General features: G+C 38.1%; 1 protein-coding gene across 1 annotated transcript in view; it reads right to left on the minus strand.

Annotated features, from left to right (window-relative positions):
- mv (lysosomal-trafficking regulator mauve) overlaps window positions 1-21,633 on the minus strand; it is a 546,555-nt gene that overhangs the window by 114,845 nt on the left and 410,077 nt on the right. The window contains exon 33 of the mRNA XM_068229176.1: window positions 11,881-12,125. Coding sequence (XP_068085277.1) covers window positions 11,881-12,125 — 245 coding nt within the window. The remainder of the gene's footprint in view (window positions 1-11,880; window positions 12,126-21,633) is intronic.

Genomic DNA, 21,633 nt, shown 5'->3' on the forward strand with positions numbered 1-21,633 from the left:
AAATTGATGGATAGACACAGTGAAATTGGAGGTCAACAAGAGGAGTGTCTAATGGAGGTGGTTCTACAATAAATAGTTTTGTATTTATGCAAATGTTGCCACTACTTTATTACCAGCCCTCACAGAATAAGGTTACCGGATGTTCCTGTTTCCTGGAGATAGAACCCCAAATTCATACTTTTCTTCTCTAGTTAAAAACTGTTCCCAGAGTGTCCTTAGCTTTAATAAATTCTGAAGGTGACCTCATCATCAAATGTGATTTATTTTATTATTGTCCATAAGATCAGACGACTGTCATCGACAATATAGTGCAACATGGAGTGATTTTCGTGTTTGTTTTACATTTCAAGGAGAAAATGGTCCCATACAATTCGGCTGCAAAAATCTGATTCTGTTTGCCGGAGAGTAATGATCTTGTTGAGAGGGTTTTGTCAAGATTATGCATTAATAAAGTCAAATAAGTGTTTATTGTTATCGCAAAATTTTTAATGACATGTCAGGAATTTACAGCAAAGCTTGCTTCAAAACAGGACATATATTACAGAAAAATATGTAGTTTACCAGAACAATTTATTTCAAACTTGTAGTTTATTTTATTTATTGTATGGCTTTTAGTGCTGGAAGCATTTGATGCTCATGTGCGAGTACGCCTCTGAGTGTGGGATGATTTGTGATAATGAGGTAGGGAGAGGGTGAAAATTGATGTTGGCACAAAGCCTACTCCTGTCGAATAATACGAAGGGAGCTGCTCAAAGCTTAAACTTCCCATCCAATGGATGAATTACCATCAACAGCATCATAGACCTCACTCCACATGAGGAGAGGTTTGGAATTGAATCCAGGTTTTTGGCACAAAATCTAATGATTAGAAATTCTATACCACCACCTATCCTACCCTGCTGGCCAAAATTCTGATGGTGATTTTTTTTTTTCCACCAACGGGACTTGAAGCGGCTAACTACTTGTCAGGTCATATAGACTTAACTTCTTAACGAATCTTGTGATGATGATGATGATAATAATAATAATAATAATAATAATAATAATAATAATAATAATAATAATAATAATAATAATAATAATAATAATAGACTGGCCTCAGCTATGGTGTGTAAATATTTTCATTTGATGCCATTTAGGCTGCCAGCAGGTCAATTTCAAAGTTCTGTTTTACTCTACCATAGATGGCAGAGTTAAAAAAATCCCTGCTAGGCCATCTATGGCTGAGTTTTTAAATTCAGTCAGGTAAACGACAAAGATGCCACCGGAGACCCTTTACGTGCTGACATAGAATGAATGTCTATCCTTCACACATCCAACTATTTCTGCCAGGTTTGAACTTGTGATCTTGCGATCCACAGGCTGGCCAGGCTGATTCACAGCGGAAGCTAATATAGAGGTAACATTTTAATATTAGCAAGAATTTTGAGAATAGCAGCAGAAACAACAACAGTAAAAGTACCAGCAATGTAGTGTAGAGCTGACATCCGTGCCAGATTTTCATTTTTGAAAATTAAAAAAAAAAGTAACCTTAAACTAGGAAGATTCAGTTTTATGGGTGGATGGTGGTGGTAAAGGTGGTTTTAGGTTGGTCTGTTACAAGCCAATGTTTGAAAATGTACTAACTTATAAAGTCAATGAAAACCTACATCCAAAAGCTTTCCTAAAACTTTTATAAACAGTTGGTTTTTATAACACCTTACACAAAGTGTACTACAGGCTTAAAAAAATATACATGAGATTCTCTGCTCACATAAAATATTTTGAATTTGAAATTCTAACTGTACTGAACTGAACGTCAGCATTCCAGAAGTATCTACCAGTCAATATGACCTAATCACTATATTCAGAACGGTCTTTATCAAGACCAACGCTAACCATTATATCTGTAAATATTGAAGGGTTTATCTCCATTTAAAGAAGGAATGCTATATCAGCTCTGTCAAATGTACAAATGTGATGTATTATGCCTTCAGGAAACTCACAGGGATGAGCAACTACGGCAACCAAAAATAGCGGGAATGAGGCTTGTGTATATGATAGGAAAAAAATGAGACTTGTGGCCGAGATTCCCCACAGACAGTATACAGCTCTGTTTTTGCCAAACCAAATTTACAAATTTTGTCTGTTGCAGCCACCACTGAAAATCAAATCGAGATAATAACTGTGTAACTCAGTAACTGCACCATTTCGGGTGTCTACAAACCACCAAATGTAGACTTCTCCGTCAAAATTCCAGATAACTCATCATCATCAGCCAATTCTATCATTACATGATGTGGCCTCTAAGTCGTGAACTCAGGTAGGTCTTTAACAGAACTCTCCAGGTAGAACGGTCTCGAGCAGTTCTCTGCCAGGTAGCACCAGCTATTCTCTTGATGTCTTTGTCCCATCTGTCTGGCGGTCTTCCTCTAGGCCTTTGATGATCTCTTGGACTCCATTCTAACACTAGTTTCGTCCATCTGTCACCTTCCCTTCGAACAATATGTCCAGCCTATTGCCATTTTAAGGTGGCTATTCTCTCAAGAATGTCATTAACTTTAGTGATTGATCTGATGTCATCTGCTCTCTTCTTATCTTTCCTTGTAAAACCCAGCATTGACCTTTCCATGCCTCTCTGCGCTGTCTTAAGTTTCCCTTTCGTAAATTCGTTCAGTGTCCAGGTCTCACAGCCGTAAGTCAGCACAGGTAGAATGCACAGATCATAAACTATTTTCTTCAGATTTACTGGCATATTTGATCTGAAGACAGTTGAGTTTCTTCCATATGCCTGACATCCTAGCTTAATGCGTCGAAAAATTTCTGGTCTTATATCACCTTTCATATTCATCAACTGGCCCAGATAGATATATTCATTGACCTTCTCTAACGGTATGTTGTTGATGTTCACACTTCCTGCTGTGACCCACTTGTTGGACATGACTTTTGTTTTGGAAAGGTTCATCTTCAAGCCGACTGACTCACATTCCGTGGCAAGATCAGTAACTCATGTCTGGAGTTCATCATTGTCATTTGCCAGTAATGCAATGTCATCAGCAAATCTTAAGTTATTAAACTTTCTGCCATTGATCCTTATACCTTTCCTTCCCAATTTAACTTCGCCATTGCCAACTCCTTGTTTAACACCGATAGGGAATTCTGGAGTTGCTTCACTGACATTAACAAAGGCTGAAGAGGACTTGTAGATGTTGTTGAGAACTCTGATGTAAGCCACCTCAACTCCCTGCTCGTCTAAGGCTTGTAAGATAGCTGAATGGCTGATTGAATCAAATGCCTTTTCAAAATCAACAAAGGCTATGCACAGAGGCATCTGGCATTCATTTGCTCTGCTAATCACTTCACACAGAGTCAGAATGTGGTCCATTGTACTAAAGCTGCTGCGGAATCCTGCTTGTTCAACTGGCTGTGCTGAGTCAAGGGTAGAGCTGATTCTGTGTAACAAGATCTTCATAAAAAGTTTGTACAAAACAGAGAGTAAGCTTATAGGGCGATAGTTTTGGATATTGTGAATACTTCCTTTTTATGAAATAATACTATCTTTTGCTTTATTCCATGATGCTGGGATTGAAGCATTGTGTAAACAAGAAGTGAAGATTTTAGCCAAGTGGTTTACTGTTTCATCACATGTAAGCTTCAGAATATCAACAGAAAGATCGTCGTCACCGGCAACAGTTCCTTTCTTCATGTTGTCTGTAGAATATCTGACTTCCAAAGGAAGTATATCTGGAACTTTAGTTACATTTTTTAGGTCAGGTGCTATAGAAATTTCCTTTGTTTTGCTATACAGACTGCTATAAAAGTCTGTGATAAAATTCAAAATCTCCTCCTTTTCAGTAATTCGACCATTGTCTCCATCAATTGCTATGATCTGTTTTTTACCAATTGTGAGCTTACGTTTAGCTGCCTTTAAACTTGTCTTGTTCTCTACCCTTGTTCTTAAGGTTTTTTTGTTGAACTTCCGTATATCAGCTTTCATTTCTCTTCTTAAGGTCTTACATAGCTCAGAATATTCTAATATGTCCCGATCAGTTTGAATTTTCATTTCTCTTCTCCTCCGTAGGAGGTCTTTGGTTTTGTCACTGAATTTATTTGGTTGGTTGTTATTCTTACATAAGCCACCTACTTCTTGTGCACTTACAACTAACATTTGTGCTAGGTCTTCTTCCTTTGTTACCTGAAACTTTCTTTGGATGACTTTTTGGAATTTTACTTTGTTTTCTTCTAAATTTTGAGATTGATTACGTTTCTCTTCCTTTTTAAGAGTTTTTTTCTTTCATCTATTACATCGATTTCAATTCTTGCTCTTACAAGTTGGTGATCACTGCCAGTATTGAACGTGTTTAAAACCGAGACGTCTTTCACAGTATGAGGCGTATTTGACAGAATAAAGTCTATCTCGTTTTTAACACTGAAGTCCATTTTCGGTTAGGATGCTTTTTGAAGAATGTGTTCATTATTGGTATGTTGGTATATTCTGCAAATTGGACTAGTCTCTCACCTCGGTCGTTCCTGTCATCAATCCCGTAGTTGCCCACCACTGAATCACCAAGTTTATAGGTGCCGATTTTTGCATTAAAATCACTAATGATCGGTTGGAAATGACAATCTCTTCCTTTTTCACAGATTTTTTCAAGGCTCTCATAAAAGGACTCAACTTCTTCATCTGAATGGCTTGAAGTGGGAGCATAAACTTGTACAATCTGCACTTTGTACCTTTTTGACACATTCAGAACCAGTCGAGCTATTCTGCTGGATACTCCTTCTAGTACCGATATCTTGTCAGTGATGTTCCTGTTTACTAGAAACCCAACTCCATTCAGTTTTACTTCTGGCTCGCCACAGAAATAAAATGAATTATCCGATTTTAAGAGGAGAGTCTTCTCCTTTCCGACGTATTTCACTTAGACCAACAATACTCCAATTGATCTTCCCAAGTTCTTCTTCAATCTCTTCTAGTCTGTCATTACCTAGCAAAGAGCGATAGTTATAGGTACAGACATTGAATATTATGGTTTCTTTGTCATAGATCTTTGTTTCTGAGACAACAAAGCTGCTCCCACCCGGAGATCCGATTGTGGGAATATTTTACCTCTGGAGAATTTATTAACCTTACTGTCATTCATCATTTGACTTAACACACAACCTACAAGAGGTGCCCCTGTTAAGCCGAGCAACCCAGTGCAAGGTTTGGGTACCCAACCCCAGCGGGAAACTGGGTCGGCGAGCCAATCAGTGCGGGAGGATCACCAATCCGTCATTGAAGCAGGCGTGGTGATTAAGCTTCACACCCTTTAAGTCCAGATAACTACTACAAGCAAAAAACAAACTTTGTGGTTGGAGACTTCAACAGCCATAACAGTGCATGGGGATATACAGATGATGATGATAATAACAATAACAATAATAATAATAATAATAATAATAATAATAATAATAATGGAGAAGCTGTTTTAGAATGGGCTGATGATTTCCAATTACAACTTATTTATGACCCCAAACTACCTCCATCCTTCAACAGCAGTAGATGGTGACGAGGCTTCAACCCAGACCCGATATTTGTGAGTGAACACGTGGCACAGCAAAGTGTGAAATCAATGTGCAATCCCATTCCAAATAACCAGCATCGGCCCATAATATGTCAACTTTTCTCAGCAATTCAACCAATAAAGGTTCCGTTTCGAAGAAGACATAATTTTAAAAAAGCAGACTGGCAGAAGTTCAGCTCAACTCTTGATAAAATAATATCAGATATCCACCCAACACCAGAGTTTTATGATCAGTTTGTTGGAGCTGTGAAGGAAGCTTCCTGCGTTTCCATACCACGAGGATGCAGAGTTAACTATATACAAGGTCTAACATCAGATACAGCTGCTCAAATGAACACATATGGTATATTTTACTGTTTCAGGAAGATCCACTAAGTAAAGACACTATCTCAGCTGGAAGGAAACTGTTTTCCTCAATTGCAGAGGCAAAGAAAGATACTTGGATCAAACTCATGGAGGAAACAGACATGTCAAGGGATAGCCGAAAGGCTTGGAAGCTTCTCAAACGACTCAGCAACAATACAACCAAGGGACCAGTCCATGCAAATGTTACGGCAAACCAAATCGCAAATCAACTTGTCATCAATGGGAAAACAAATCACACAATAATGAAAATGGAACATAATATCCTAAAAAACGAGGTAATGAAGTCCAGAAACCTATCCCGGTCATTTGAAATAACGGAACTACAGAAAGCGATTCAATGTAGCAAAAATGGAAAAGTGGCGGGATTAGATGATATCATAATAGAACAGATAAAACACTTCAGTTCAACCACACAGGCATGGCTTTTAAACTTCTTCAACAACTCTTTTACTTCACTAAAAATTCCAAAAATATGGAAAAAATCCAGGGTGATTGCATTTCTGGAACCTGGAAAGGAACCTTCGGACTCCAAAAATTTCAGACCAATCTCCTTACTCTGCCACCTGTACAAAATAATGGAAAGAATGTTGCTCAATCACTTAATGGCAGTAGTATACAATGTCCTAATCCCTCAGCAATGTGGCTTCTGCCCAGGAAAGAGTTGCACAGTACAGATTTTACATCTAACCCAGCACACTGAGGATGGGTTTGAAACGAGGAAGATCACTGGTGTGGCTTTTGTGGATCTCTCAGCTGCCTACGGTATAGTAAATCACAGGATACTATTACACAAACTTTATAGAATGATTACAGACATCAAGGTAACTAAGATGATAGCTACTCTCCTGGAAAATTGTCGCTTTTTTGTTGAATTCCATGGACGCCGAAGCAGATGGAGAAATCAAATCAAAGGAAGGCAATGTACTGGCTCCTATTCTTTTCAACATCTACACTAATGACCAACCATTACCAGAAAATACTAAAAGCTTTATCTATGCTGATAACCTTGCACTTACTGCTCAAACTGATACCTTTGATGAAGCAGAGATCTCTAACTGCTGCATTAGAAGAGCTAGGTACCTATTATGAGAAAAACCAACTCAATCCAAATCCAGCTAAGACTCAAATCTGTGTGTTCCATCTGCGGCATGCACAGGCCTCTCAGAAACGCAAAGTACTATGGAAAGGGAACTTACTGGAACACTGCTTTACACTAAAGTACCTCGGAGTTATGCTGGATCGCACATTAACATTTATAAGAAACATTGCCAAAACTTAAAACAAAAGATAGCTGCTAGAAACAACATCCTACGAAAATTATCAGGAACAAGTTGAGGAGCACAACCACGAACAATCAGAACATCAGCTCTAGCTCTATGCTACTCTGCATGAGAATATGCCTCCCCGGTTTGGTACAGGTCAGCTCATACAAAGCAGGTCGACATCACTCTAAACGAAAGCTGCAGGATCATTTATTTATTTATTTATTTATTTATTTGTGTCAGTAGCACAATATAGATTACCAATGCAAATTAGATAAAATATATGAAATTACAATATTACATAAAATTAAACAGTTATTTACAAAATATTGACCCAGAATTTGGCCACATTAACAGCACTGATACTGACCAGTGCCAGATCAAGTTCTGTGCATTTAACAGGGCATAGAGGGCAATTAATAAGGTGCCTTGTCGTTTGTACCACGCCGCATTCACATAGGGTCTGATCCCCCTTCAGGAGGCCCTATTTCTTCATATTGTCCTTTGATCTTCCAACGTCTGCTCTTAGTCTGTTCAGTGCCTTCCCTGTAGTCCAGGTTTCTTCATGACCAGGGGAAGCTTTTCCTCCAATTTCAAGCGTTTTGGATGAAAAGGGATCTTCTGATTCCAGAGTAGAAGTCTGGCCCTCCTTGCATCTGCACTAGTGGGGGATGAGGAGTGCATAAAACTGTTCCTGGACTTCAATCGAGTTGGTGGTAGTTTGTGTCCATGTAGGGCATAGGCTGAGCTGGTAGAAGCCCTTAACCTCTCAACATTTGCAGCTTCTTCACATCTGATCTCAGGAGGGGCTATTCCTGCAAGGGAGTACAGTTTGTCTGTTGGTGTTGGTTTCCGACATCCTGTAATATGTCTGCATGTTTCATTCAGGGTGACATCGACCTTTCTCGCATGTGTAGATTTATACCAAACGGGACTAGCATACTCCCCTGCTGAGTAACAAAGTGCTAAGGCTGTTGTCCTTACCGTATGAGGGTGAGTACCCCACTCTGAACCTGTCACTTTACAGAGGAGGGAGTTCTGAGAGGAGACCTTTGCCTTGATGTATGAACAGTGCTCCCTGTAAGTTAGAGAACGATCCAAAGTAACACCCAAGTATTTCGGTGTGTTATTATGGTCTAGGACTTTGTCCTTCCAATTCACTTGCAGCTTCCTTGAGGCTTGTTTGTTCTTCAGATGGAAAGCACATACTTGAGTTTTTGATGGATTTGGTTTGAGATTATTGGTCTCATAGTAGTGAGACAAAATATCCAATGCTGAAGTGAGATTGTTTTCTACTCTTTCAAAGCATTCACTCCGAGTAGCCAAGGCCAGATCATCAGCGTATAGGAAGCTTTCAGTATGAGGTGGATGTGGCTGGTCGTTGGTATATATATTGAAAAATAAGGGAGCTAGCCCACTTCTTTGAGGAAGACCATTCTTTTGCGTTCTCCATCGACTTCGCTGACCCTGAAATTCAACAAAGAATTGTTGGTTCTGTAAAAAGGCAGCAGCAATTCTGGTAAGCTTGAAATCCTTTGTAAGGCTGTACAGTTTTTGTAACATGATTTCATGTTGTATGGTGTCATAGGCACAAGAAAGGTCTACAAACGCTACTCTTGTGATTTTTTGGAATTGAAAACCATCTTTTATGTACTGTGTTAGGTTTACTACTTCTGCAGTACAGTTTATGCCTGGCCTAAAACCAGCTTGCTCTGGGATTAACAAAGGCTCCACAGATGGTGCAAGATGATTAAGAAGCATTCTTTCAAAGATTTTGTAGAGGTGACACAAAAGGGAGATTGGTCGAAAGTTCTTAGGGTCATTAGGGTCCTTGCCAGGTTTAAGGATAGCAACTACTCTAGCCTTCCTCGAGATTTTTGGAATGTGACAACGCTCCAGGCAGTTATTGAAGAATCCGTTCTTTGGCAGCATTTCCAAAATGTTTAATTTGCTCTATAAGAATGTCATCTAGACCAGGAGCTTTTCTGTTCTTACACATCTTGATGGTGTTTTCCAGTTCTCCAAAAGCAAAAGGTTTGGATATTTCACAGGTTTCATCTTCAATGTTCCTTAGAAATGTTGGTGGTCTAGCTCTGCATTTAACTTTGCCATTCAACAAGAGCAGATGGGCGATTTAATTTGGGGATACATTATAATAAACAGATGCCCTGGTGGGGTCATTATTCAAACGTTTTAGTAGTCTCCAGGCTTTCATGCTGCTCTGCGACATATCCAATTCTTCCATCAAATTAATCCGACGTCCCTTTTTCAATTTACCAACAGTCTCTATCAGTTTATTCCAGCCTGTATTGTTTCTTCACTAAAAAGATCCGCTTCAAAAAGCAAAATGTACTTTTCCAGATCTTTTACTACACAAGGATCTAAACCTTGTATGTACTGTGTTCTGCAACCAAGTGGGATTGACTTGCGTGAACATTTCTTGATAGCATCAGTGAACTTATCATATGATTCTGGACTTGGATCAATGTTCAAGATCGTTTCATCCAGATTCTCGGTGAAGTTATCCCAGTCAGCTTTCTGAAAATTGTACCTTCTTCGAAAAGGTATTATTTGAGGTCGAACTGCTGAGAACACCTGACACTTAATTGGTCTGTGCTTTGTATCCGCGTCTCCATCTGCCACAACTGAAGGACGGTGGAAGCTTGCAGGATCATTACTGGATGTTTGAAACCTACACCCGTTGACAAGCTCCAACTTTTAGCTGGTATTGCTCCTGGTGAGATTCGTAGGGAGGTAGCAGCTAACAAAGAAAGGCACCAAACATTTTCTTCAGAAGCACACCCTCTCTATGGATACCACCCAGCCACACAGAGGCTAAAATCTTTTTTCCACACATCAGTTAACCTTGAGGGGAAAGCAGAGAATCCTAGGGTCAAAATGTGGAAAGAAAGATTCAACCACCTTTCCACTGGATAGAGCCGAAGGAAAGTCTTCCATGTGGACACCAGGAGAAGTGGACAGTATGGAAAGCCCTTAACAGACTCCGCACAAAAGTCGGCAGAACAAAAGTAAATTTGCGGAAGTGGGGTTTCTCAAGCGATTCATCACTTTGTGATTGCGGAGAGCAGCAGACGATCCAACATCTATGCCAGTGTGTTTTATGTCCTTCAATGTGCACCATGAAAGACTTGATTGCAGCCTCCCCCAATGCTATTGACGTCGCCCAATACTGGGCAAGAATTATCTAGCTCTTGAACTGTTGCTTTATCTGTGACTGTATAATAAACTTGCATATTTATATAGTAGGAATGTAGATATCATGTTGTTTTTTTAATACTGTGACTGTATAATAGACCTGTATATTTGTATAGTAGGAATGTAGATATCGTGTTGTTTTTTTAATATCTGTAAGTAAGGTTGATACTTCTGACACGAATAAATAAAGAAAGAAGAAACCTAGTATAATGTCATGACAAAGTTTATCGAAAAACCTTTAGAAGATTTTCATTCTGTGTGACAGAAGGCAAATGCAATAATATAATAGGAGCACTCTGCTGGATCAGCTTTGTTATTGAAAACTGGAACTGAGAGAGTGGTATGTGACCAGTACCCATAATTGCATTAAATATGGTTGCCAGCCAATCTATTCTGTGCTCTGGAGTTCTTAGAGCTTCCAGAAGTCTGCTGGAATTCCATCAGTTCCTGGAGCTTTCATGTCCTTCATTTCTTTAGTTTCTTCCTCAGTCTCCTGCACATTAATATGAGGAATTGCTTCAGCAAGAATTGGCAGGTGTGGGAATTCAACAATGGAGATCTTGTCGAAGTGTTCATGCAAATGTTTCAAAATGATGTGATACTTCAGTAGCCTTCTTCCTTCACACACACGTAATGGGCTATACCATGTGGTGCTCTCTCCGTGCTTCACTCAGTTGGTAGATATTTTCACCCTCCGCAGAACTGAGCTGATTATAGAATTCTTGGAAGTGAGCTGCTCTTGATATTGCTACAGCTTTCCAGGATTCTCTCCATGTATTGGCATAACTGTTGTTGGTTTTCTGCACTAGCAATATCTTATATGCATTCTTCTTCTGCTGCACTTTCTGTTGCAGCTAACTTGCCCAAAGGCATGTGGTTATCAATATAGGTGCTACCTGGTTTTATTGTGTTAAAAGCTGATCGATTATTTTAACCACGTTGGTTCAATCTTGTCTGTATTGACTTATATTCAATTTCTATGAAACACTTTCCCACCTTGTCAATACTTTGATAATTATAATAAAATGTAAAGTGTTTCATAGAAAATGACTAAGAGCCGACTGAGACAGATATGACAGAGGGAAACATGATGTATAGTTTGCCTCCAGGACATTTAATTTCCATCATACCGTTTTGTACCCAGTAAAGCCACCACCTTCCCTGCATTTTCATATCTTCATATCTATCTTTCAATTTTGAGTATTTAAATATATATAACTATATTTTCACAATTTGCTTTACATCACACCAACACAGATAGGTCTTATGGCGATGATGGGATAGGAAAGGCCCAGGAGTTGGAAGGAAGCGGCCGTGGCCTTAATTAAGGTACATTTGCCTGGTGTGAAAATGGGAAACCACGGAAAACCATTTTCAGGGTTGTCGACAGTGGGATTCGAACCCACTATCTCCCGGATGTAAGCTCACAGCCGCGTGTCTTTAACCGCACGGCCAACTCGCCCGGTAGGTAATAAATTAATAAAACTTACCTGTATGACTGCGGAGACAATAAATCCAATGTTTGACTGGTATAATCTGCCAGCACAAATGGAAATACTGGATATTGCATCAAATCATTGTAGGAACGGCCTGCCATTTTGTTCAACTGTGTGAGGTACTCCCAGTTTGTTATAAGTCCTTCTCGCCACATCTGAACTGCATCACTGAGATTGTCACCGGCCACACGGTTAGGTAGATGGCACTGTGAAAGCTCCAACACAAAAGTGTCACGATCCTAGGGAAATGAGACATACACCATTTCAAGAGAGGAAATGCAACAGAGATTTTAGAAACCTCACAGATTATTAATAGATAAAAACTTGGCTCCTCCATACCAATTTTTGTACCAAAAAAATTTGACGTACAATTAGGGGAATGAAAAATCTTTCACTGCTGTCATTTTCAGTATGTTCACTATCTTAGAAACAAATCTCCATACATTTTACAGCTCTATCTGCTTTTAAGAGTCTGTTATTAAATACAAAAACATTAAAAATGAAAAGTAACAACTTTGGTACAAATTATGTAGTAAACCCATCTGTAGAAGAATATGGATGATTATACGTGAGTATTCTAACAATACTCTGGGAAACTGGAACTGTAAAATGATGTGAGTACTCCACTAATTTATTTTTGAAAGTGAGTACCAAAAATACAGGTGTGCACATAGTAAGGTACAAGGAAAACTACCACCCTCAAAATATCTAGATACTATTATACTTCAGCGTTGCGCACGGTGTCAGTTACCTAGTTAGAAGAGAGGTGTGAATCATGTGCCATCGTTGCAAGTGCAAGTTCACAGTTAAAGAAAAGCTTTATGTTATTGAAGATGTAGAGAATATTCATGCAGGAAAAAAGTACAATACAAGCAAAAGTTGTACGAGAGTTGGGCCATTAGTCACGGCAACCATTTTTTATAACACAAACGCGGGATTTACCAGACAAATAAGATGGCTGTGGGGAGCGTATGAGTAATGCAGAGCAGGCTATAAAGCGAGGAAATCCTTGTGTTACATAATGTGTATTCTCAAAGTAGTCCCCTACATTGCCCACAACATATGGGAGACATCAGATACCAGTTGCCTCACCATGAGTGAATTTTGCAATGTCATGTTTCACAGTGTGAGCCAAACCCTCTCTCACTTTGGGGATGAGGTCAAAATCGCACAAAGATAGGTATGATGAGTACGGCAAGTGTTCCAGTACCAGTCCTCCATACAGCCTCTGCTGCATGCGGTCTCGTGTTTTCATGGAGAAGGATGACAGATCCGGGTGTTTTTTCCCTAATGGCATGATGTAACTGTCTCTGCAGGAATGTTACTGATGCCACTGAGCCATGTGGAACAAAGTGACATGTAATCACGCCTCAGACGCCATAAGCCACAATGACCATCAGCTTCATGAGAGAAAGGTTTTGCCAGAACTTCTGTCTTCATGGTGATCCTGCATGTCGCCAGTGTTTGAGCACTGGTTCATATGCTCTGGACCAAAATTCATCCAGGGTCACTGTTCTCTCTAGCATTTGCTCACCTTCCTGCATAGGCATACTGTGTCCACTTTTGCACATCAGTGAGTGATGCTTGTTGTTTTAAGGGGCCTAACATCGAAGGTCATCGGCCCCCATCAGTGAGTGCACAAGGCACGTATCGTGATGCAATTTTATGCAGATAATGATCTTCCTGTAAAATTCTGATGGTTTGTTTTTCAATGTCTATTTTGGCTTGCAACTCAAGTATTGTCCATCTCCTGTCCACGTACATGCACTAGGTAATTACTGCACATGACACATCAGTCAAGAAACTGTGATGTAACAAAACATAATTTTTCCTTTGAAACTACTCATCTGAAGAGGCAACAACATTTATGCTAATTTTTTTTTTTTTACAAGTTGCTTTACGTCACACTGAAGCAGATAGGTCTTATGGTGACGATGGGACAGGAAAGGGCTAGGAGTGGGAAGGGAGCAGCCTCAATTAAGGTATAGCCTGGTGAAAATGGGAAACCATAGAAAACCATCTTCAGGGCTGCTGACAGTGTTTGAACCCACTACCTCCCGAATACTGGATACTGGCCGCACTTACACTAATTTAAGGAGTGAATGACATATTCTACTTCACTTCAGTATCTGGAAATCTGAATAAGTATAGTAATTGGACATTAAATAATGAATGGAAACTTGATCTGGAGGCTCCACTAACTCAAGTAGCCTCATAATCTGTGTGCTGTTTGTGATCGTGGATGATACTGAAGAAGTAATAATAATAATAATAACTTAAATGTTTCCACCTTTTCAATACAATATATTCACAAAATTACAAAATTATACGGTACTAGTTTCGACCCATCTAGGGGTCATCATCAGCCGTATTGGAGCAAAGATCATTTGTGGCGAAATCCTAAGACAATATTATTTTAAAGAATAACAAGTGAAATGAGATGTTATGGTAATAGTTAATAATACAAGGAATATACATAATCAGAGGTTTTTAACAAAGAATAAAGTATAAATGGGGTGTTGTAAAAATTATAATCATGGAAATCAGTAAGTTCTTGTATTGAAATGAAATATGGCTTAGGAAGAGGGCTTAAGGTGGGGCTGAAGGGTGCGGGAGAAAGTGTAATTGTCTTGGAAAAGTACTTTTGATTAAATTTAGGATTGAGTTTAGGTTGGCTGCATTATTGTTTCTGAGGAAAGTGATAAATAGATCGAAGAGTATGTTGGGTTTCTCAGAGATTTCATTGAGATTGTGACTGGCATTAAAGTATTGGTCTAGGTGTATGTAGTAATTTTCCATTATGTTCAGTAAAGGGCCCTTGTTTGCTAATACGAGGATGTCCATGTCTTGTTCAATATTGGTGAAATTATGGTTATAATCTTGCATGTGTTGGCCGATGGCTGAAAACTTGTTGTATTTTATTGCGTTAGTGTGCTCGTGGTATCTGATAATGAAGTTTCTCCCGGTTTGCCCGATGTAGGTTTTTTTACAGGTGGTACATTTGATCCTATAAACTCCTGATTTTAAAAAACTGCTGGTCTTGTTGATGTGTGAAGTATTGTATAAAACATTCATGTTCTTATTGTTGGTTTTGAAGGCTATTTTAACGCCTTGTTTCTTAAAGATGTTGGTTAACTTGTAGATATCATTGTTGAACGTGAAGGTGGAAAATGTTAGAGGTTTGGTTATTTCTTTTTTGAGGGTAGTTTTTGGGCGATGTTTGTGTTTATTGATTATCCTTTCTATAAAATGATTGCTGAAGCCGTTGAATTTTGCGATTCCGCGGATTGTGTTGAGTTCGTTTTTTAGATCTTTATTGGACATAGGTATGCTGAAGGCTCGGTGAACTAGGCTGTTGTATGTGGCTCGTTTGTGGGACTGGGGGTGCACTGAATCTTGGCGAATGGTGGAGGCTGTTTGAGTGGGTTTTCTGAAAATTTTATAACTGAAAGAATCTGAGTTTCTAGTGATGGTTAAATCTAGAAAGTTGATTTTTTGATTTGATTCGGATTCTAGTGTGAATTTGATATGAGGATCAATATTGTTGAGTCTTAAGAGGGTGGTGGGTGCGTTAATTGATTTCTCATTCATGATTACAAAGACATCGTCGACATATCTGGCCCAAAAGAGAATGTTTTCGAATTCGTTGTCAATTTTGGTGTATTCGAGGAAGTCCAGGTATATTTCTGCTAAGATACCTGAGGCCGGTGACCCCATTGCCAAACCATTTTGTTGATATATGACATTGTCAAAAGTGAAGAAGTTATTGTCGATGATAAGTTTTAATATTGTGATAAAGTCTTGTATCTCTAGTTTGCTTAAGTGGCTGTTTTTGTTTTGTTTATAATTATCGGAATTAATTTTGATACTTGTATGCTTGGGTACATGTGTACAATATCGAAAGAGTGGATGGAGTGATCCGGTTGCAAATTGAACTTGTTTAGTTTTTCTACATCGGGCAAACCGGGAGAAACTTCATTATCAGATACCACGAGCACACTAACGCAATAAAATACAACAAGTTTTCAGCCATCGGCCAACACATGCAAGATTATAACCATAATTTCACCAATATTGAACAAGACATGGACATCCTCGTATTAGCAAACAAGGGCCCTTTACTGAACATAATGGAAAATTACTACATACACCTAGACCAATACTTTAATGCCAGTCACAATCTCAATGAAATCTCTGAGAAACCCAACATACTCTTCGATCTATTTATCACTTTCCTCAGAAACAATAATGCAGCCAACCTAAACTCAATCCTAAATTTAATCAAAAGTACTTTTCCAAGACAATTACACTTTCTCCCGCACCCTTCAGCCCCACCTTAAGCCCTCTTCCTAAGCCATATTTCATTTCAATACAAGAACTTACTGATTTCCATGATTATAATTTTTACAACACCCCATTTATACTTTATTCTTTGTTAAAAACCTCTGATTATGTATATTCCTTGTATTATTAACTATTACCATAACATCTCATTTCACTTGTTATTCTTTAAAATAATATTGTCTTAGGATTTCGCCACAAATGATCTTTGCTCCAATACGGCTGATGATGACCCCTAGATGGGTCGAAACTAGTACCGTATAATTTTGTAATTTTGTGAATATATTGTATTGAAAAGGTGGAAACATTTAAGTTATTATTATTATTATTACTTATATATTGTTCAATACGGACCAAAAACATGAAATTCATAACCATCAATGATACTGAAGAGTCAGGAAGCAATGCCAAAATGGTGTGAAGTTTTTTCAATCTGGGCATTAATGAATTCATTTATATTCCCTTGCAATTTTATGGTGCATATTTCCTTGAAATTTTATGGTGCTCGAATGGAGCACTAGCCCAGTTTTGTATCTACGTTAATATTCTGGAAATTGTTACTCTCTGTGAAATATCTCTAATGATGTTATACTTCAGTGAGTTATTTTGTTATTATCAGTGTGGTATGGTAACCTCCATAGATACCCAGTAAAAGGTACTATTTCAAATTCTATTTTTAGTATAAAACAAACAAACTATGTATCGTTTAGATTTCTTCATGTCAGTATGGATCTGGAAGTTTCTTTTTCAGCGCATGTATGGTGTTCCAATTAAGTATTAAGTTTTGGTTATGCATTCAACATTTTTTAAACCTATTTTGGTCTCTGCATGTATAAATGGCAAAACCTAAGCCTTTGTTCCCTGCCTAATAGCCTAAAAACTACAGTTCCTTTTGGGGATCATTGTAAGTATCTAGGTGTTAATATAAGGAAAGATCTTCACTGGGGTAATCACATAAATGGGATTGTAAATAAAGGGTACCGATCTCTGCACATGGTTATGAGGGTGTTTAGGGGTTGTAGTAAGGATGTAAAGGAGAGTGCATATAACTCTCTGGTAAGACCCCAACTAGAGTATGGTTCCAGTGTATGGGACCCTCACCAGGATTACCTGATTCAAGAACTGGAAAAAATCCAAAGAAAAGCAGCTCGATTTGTTCTGGGTGATTTCCGACAAAAGAGTAGCGTTACAAAAATGTTGCGATGTTTGGGTTGGGAAGAATTGAGAGAAAGAAGAAGAGCTGCTCGACTAAGTGGTATGTATGTCTCAAGTATTATTACAATATTATAAGTCCACCTGTTCAATACAATACAATATGATCCACTATTTCATATGGTCAAATGTTTTTTATACATAATACATGAAAGTCAAAGGTACATGTTTCACCCTCCTTACGGGCATCATCAGCCTATATCAATCTTAAAAAATAATACATATACTTATAAATTATAGGTTAAAATGTTGAAAATGGTTTCGTAAAACATTATTTTTTTTTTTTTTTTTTTTTTTTTGCTAGGGGCTTTACGTCGCACCGACACAGATAGGTCTTATGGCGACGAGTAAAACATTATACAATAACATCTAAAACAACGATAATGCACCAAAGTATGTTAAAAGAGAGTGAAATTAACAGTTTGAAGATTAAAACGTGATTAAACATGAAATTTTGAGAGTCTAAAACTAAAATGGATCCATATTTTTATAATATCATTAAGACTGTGAAGGCCTTGAGTATAAAAACAATCATCAAAGGGGGATGTTTCTTCAATTCCCAAGTTGAATCCAAGGTGGTAAAATCACTTTCAGTTATTTAAAACGGAAGTGTGAATGTAATAAACAAGTTTAAAATGTATATGATAGGGATATCTGAAAGTCAAGAAGAAAATGGAACTTCTGTAGAGGCGATGCTTGTGATAAAACGTATGTCAAAGCTAGCGGAGTTCGGAAATTATGGTAGTCGAATGGACCTAAAAGATAGTCAAGTTGATATATAATTCCGTTGAAACATTTGTTGGAAGAAATGTTCAGGATTTTTCGTACGGAGCGTATTAAGTACGTCAGGTTGTTACAGCAACGCTAGCTTGACTGTTAATTCGACTACCATAATTTCCGAACTCCGCTAGCTTTGACATACGTTTTATCACAAGCATCGCCTCTACAGAAGTTCCATTTTCTTCTTGACTTTCAGATATCCCTATCATATACATTTTAAACTTGTTTATTACATTCACACTTCCGTTTTAAATAACTGAAAGTGATTTTACCACCTTGGATTCAACTTGGGAATTGAAGAAACATCCCCCTTTGATGATTGTTTTTATACTCAAGGCCTTCACAGTCTTAATGATATTATAAAAATATGGATCCATTTTAGTTTTAGACTCTCAAAATTTCATGTTTAATCACGTTTTAATCTTCAAACTGTTAATTTCACTCTCTTTTAACATACTTTGGTGCATTATCGTTGTTTTAGATGTTATTGTATAATGTTTTACGAAACCATTTTCAACATTTTAACCTATAATTATTATATAATATATATTATATAATATATAATATATAATATATATATATATATATAATATATATTATAATATATATATTATTATATATAATTATATGTATTATTTTTTAAGATTGATATAGGCTGATGATGCCCGTAAGGAGGGTGAAACATGTACCTTTGACTTTTATGTATTATGTATAAAAAACATTTGACCATATGAAATAGTGGATCATATTGTATTGTATTGAACAGGTGGACTTATAATATTGTAATAATACTTGAGACATACGTCAACTTCAATACGGAACCAAAATGAGAATAGTTACTTGTAAGTGGTATGTTTCGAGCTGTCAGCGGAGAGATGGCGTGGAATGACATTAGTAGACGAATAGGTTTGAATGGCGTTTATAAAAGTAGGAAAGATCACAATATGAAGATAAAGTTGGAATTCAAGAGGACAAACTGGGGAAAATATTCATTTATAGGAAGGGGAGTTAGGGATTGGAATAACTTACCAAGGGAGATGTTCAATAAACTTCCAATTTCTTTGAAATCATTTCAGAAAAGGCTAGGAAAGCAACAGATAGGGAATCTGCCACCTGGGCGACTGCCCTAAATGCAGATCAGTATTGATTGATTGATTTTCTGCTGTGTAATTCTTAGTCACCTTGAAAGTTATGGTGATTAATTATAGGAAACGGATTTTTATGGAAATAAATATTCCTTTTGCTTATAGATAAAAGACTGTAACCACGATAGAAATTCCGAACTTGAATACTGTAATCTGCATATGAAATTTTATTTCACATAAAAATAACATACATACATACATACATACATACATACATACATTATCATTATAGATTGTTATGCCTTTCAGCGTTCAGTCTGCAAGCCTCTGTGAATTTACTAAACGTCGCCACAATCCTCGATTCGCAACTAGTGTTGTGGCCTCATTTCGTTCTATACCTCTTATCTTCAAATCATTAGAAACCGAGTCTAACCATCGTCGTCTTGGTCTCCCTCTACTTCTCTTACCGTCCATAGCCGAGTCCATTATACTGCTAGGTAACCTATCCTCCTCCATTCGCCTTACATGAACCCACCACCGAAGCCGGTTTATGCGTACAGCTTCATCTATCAAGTTCATTCCTAAATCAGCCTTTATCTCCTCATTCCGAGTACCCTCCTGCCATTGTTCCCACCTGTTTGTACCAGCAATCATTCTCACTACTTTCATGTCTGTTACTTCTAAGTTATGAATAAGATATCCTTAGTCCACCCAGCTTTCACTCCCGTAAAGCAAAGATGGTCTGAAAACAGACCGATGTAAAGATAGTTTTGTCTGGGAGCCGACTTCCTTCTTACAGAATACTGTTGATCGCAGCTGCGAGCTCACTGCATTAGCTTTACTACACCTTGATTCAATCTCACTTACTATATTACCATCCTGGGAGAACACACAACCTAAATACTAGAAATTATCGACCTGTTCTAGCTTTGTATAACCAATCTGACATTCAATTCTGTTGAATTTCTTACCTACTGACATCAATTTAGTCTTCGAGAGGCTAATTTTCATACCATACTCATTGCACCTATTTTCAAGTTCCAAGATATTAGACTGCAGGCTTTCGGCACAATCTGCCATTAAGACCAAGTCGTCAGCATAGGCCAAACTAATTACTACATTTCCACCTAACTGAATCCCTCCCTGCCATTTTATACCATTCAGCAGATGATCCATGTAAACTATGAACAGCAAAGGTGAAAGATTACAGCCTTGTCTAACCCCTGTAAGTACCCTGAACCAAGAACTCATTCTACCATCAATTCTCACTGAAGGCCAATTGTCAACATAAATGCCTTTGATTGATTTTAATAATCTACCTTTAATTCCATAGTCCCCCAGTATAGTGAACATCTTTTTCCTCGGTACCCTGTCATATGCTTTATCTAGATCTACGAAACATAAACACAACTGCCTATTCCTCTCGTAGTATTTTTCAATTACCTGGCGCATACTGAAAATCTGATCCTGACAGCCTCTCTGTGGTCTGAAACCACACTGGTTTTCATCCAACTACCTCTCAATAACTGATCGCACCCTCCCTTCCAAGATGCCAGTGAATACTTGCCTGGTATACTAATAAATGAGATACCTCAATAGTTGTTGCAATCCTTCCTGTTCCCTTGCTTATAGATAGGTGCAGTTACTGCTTTTGTCCAATCTGAAGATACCTTACCAACACTCCATGCTAATTTTACTACTCTATGATGCCATTTCATCCCTGCCTTCCCACTATACTTCACCATTTCTGGTCTAATTTCATCTATTCCTGCTGCCTTATGACAATGGAGTTTATTTACCATCCTTTCCACTTCCTCAAGCATAATTTCATCAACATCATTTTCCTCCTCCCCATGAGCTTGGCTGTTTGAAACACCACCAGGATGATTTCCTTTTACATTGAGAAGATGTTCAAAATATTCCCTCCACCTCTCCAGTGATTCCCTGGGATCTATTATGAGTTCACCTGAATTACTCAAAACACTGTTCATTTCCTTTTTCCCTCCCTTCCTAAGATTCTTTATTACTGTCCAGAAAGGTTTCCTTGCTGCTTGACCTAGCCTTTCCAGGTTATTACTAAAACCTTCCCATGACTTCTTTTTGGATTCAACAACTATTTGTTTTGCTCTGTTTCTTTTATCTACGTACAAATCCCTGGCAGCCTCGGCCCTTGTTTGGAGCCATTTCTGATAATCCTTTTTACGTTTACAGGCTGCTCTCATTTCATCATTCCACCAAGATGTTCGCCTTTTCCCACCTTTACACACAGTTGTTCCTAGGCATTCCCTTGCTGTTTCTACTACAGCATCCCTGTATGCCACCCATTCAC

The sequence above is a fragment of the Anabrus simplex genome, chromosome 9, assembly GCF_040414725.1.
Source record: "Anabrus simplex isolate iqAnaSimp1 chromosome 9, ASM4041472v1, whole genome shotgun sequence".
In the NCBI taxonomy this organism is placed as follows: domain Eukaryota; kingdom Metazoa; phylum Arthropoda; class Insecta; order Orthoptera; family Tettigoniidae; genus Anabrus; species Anabrus simplex.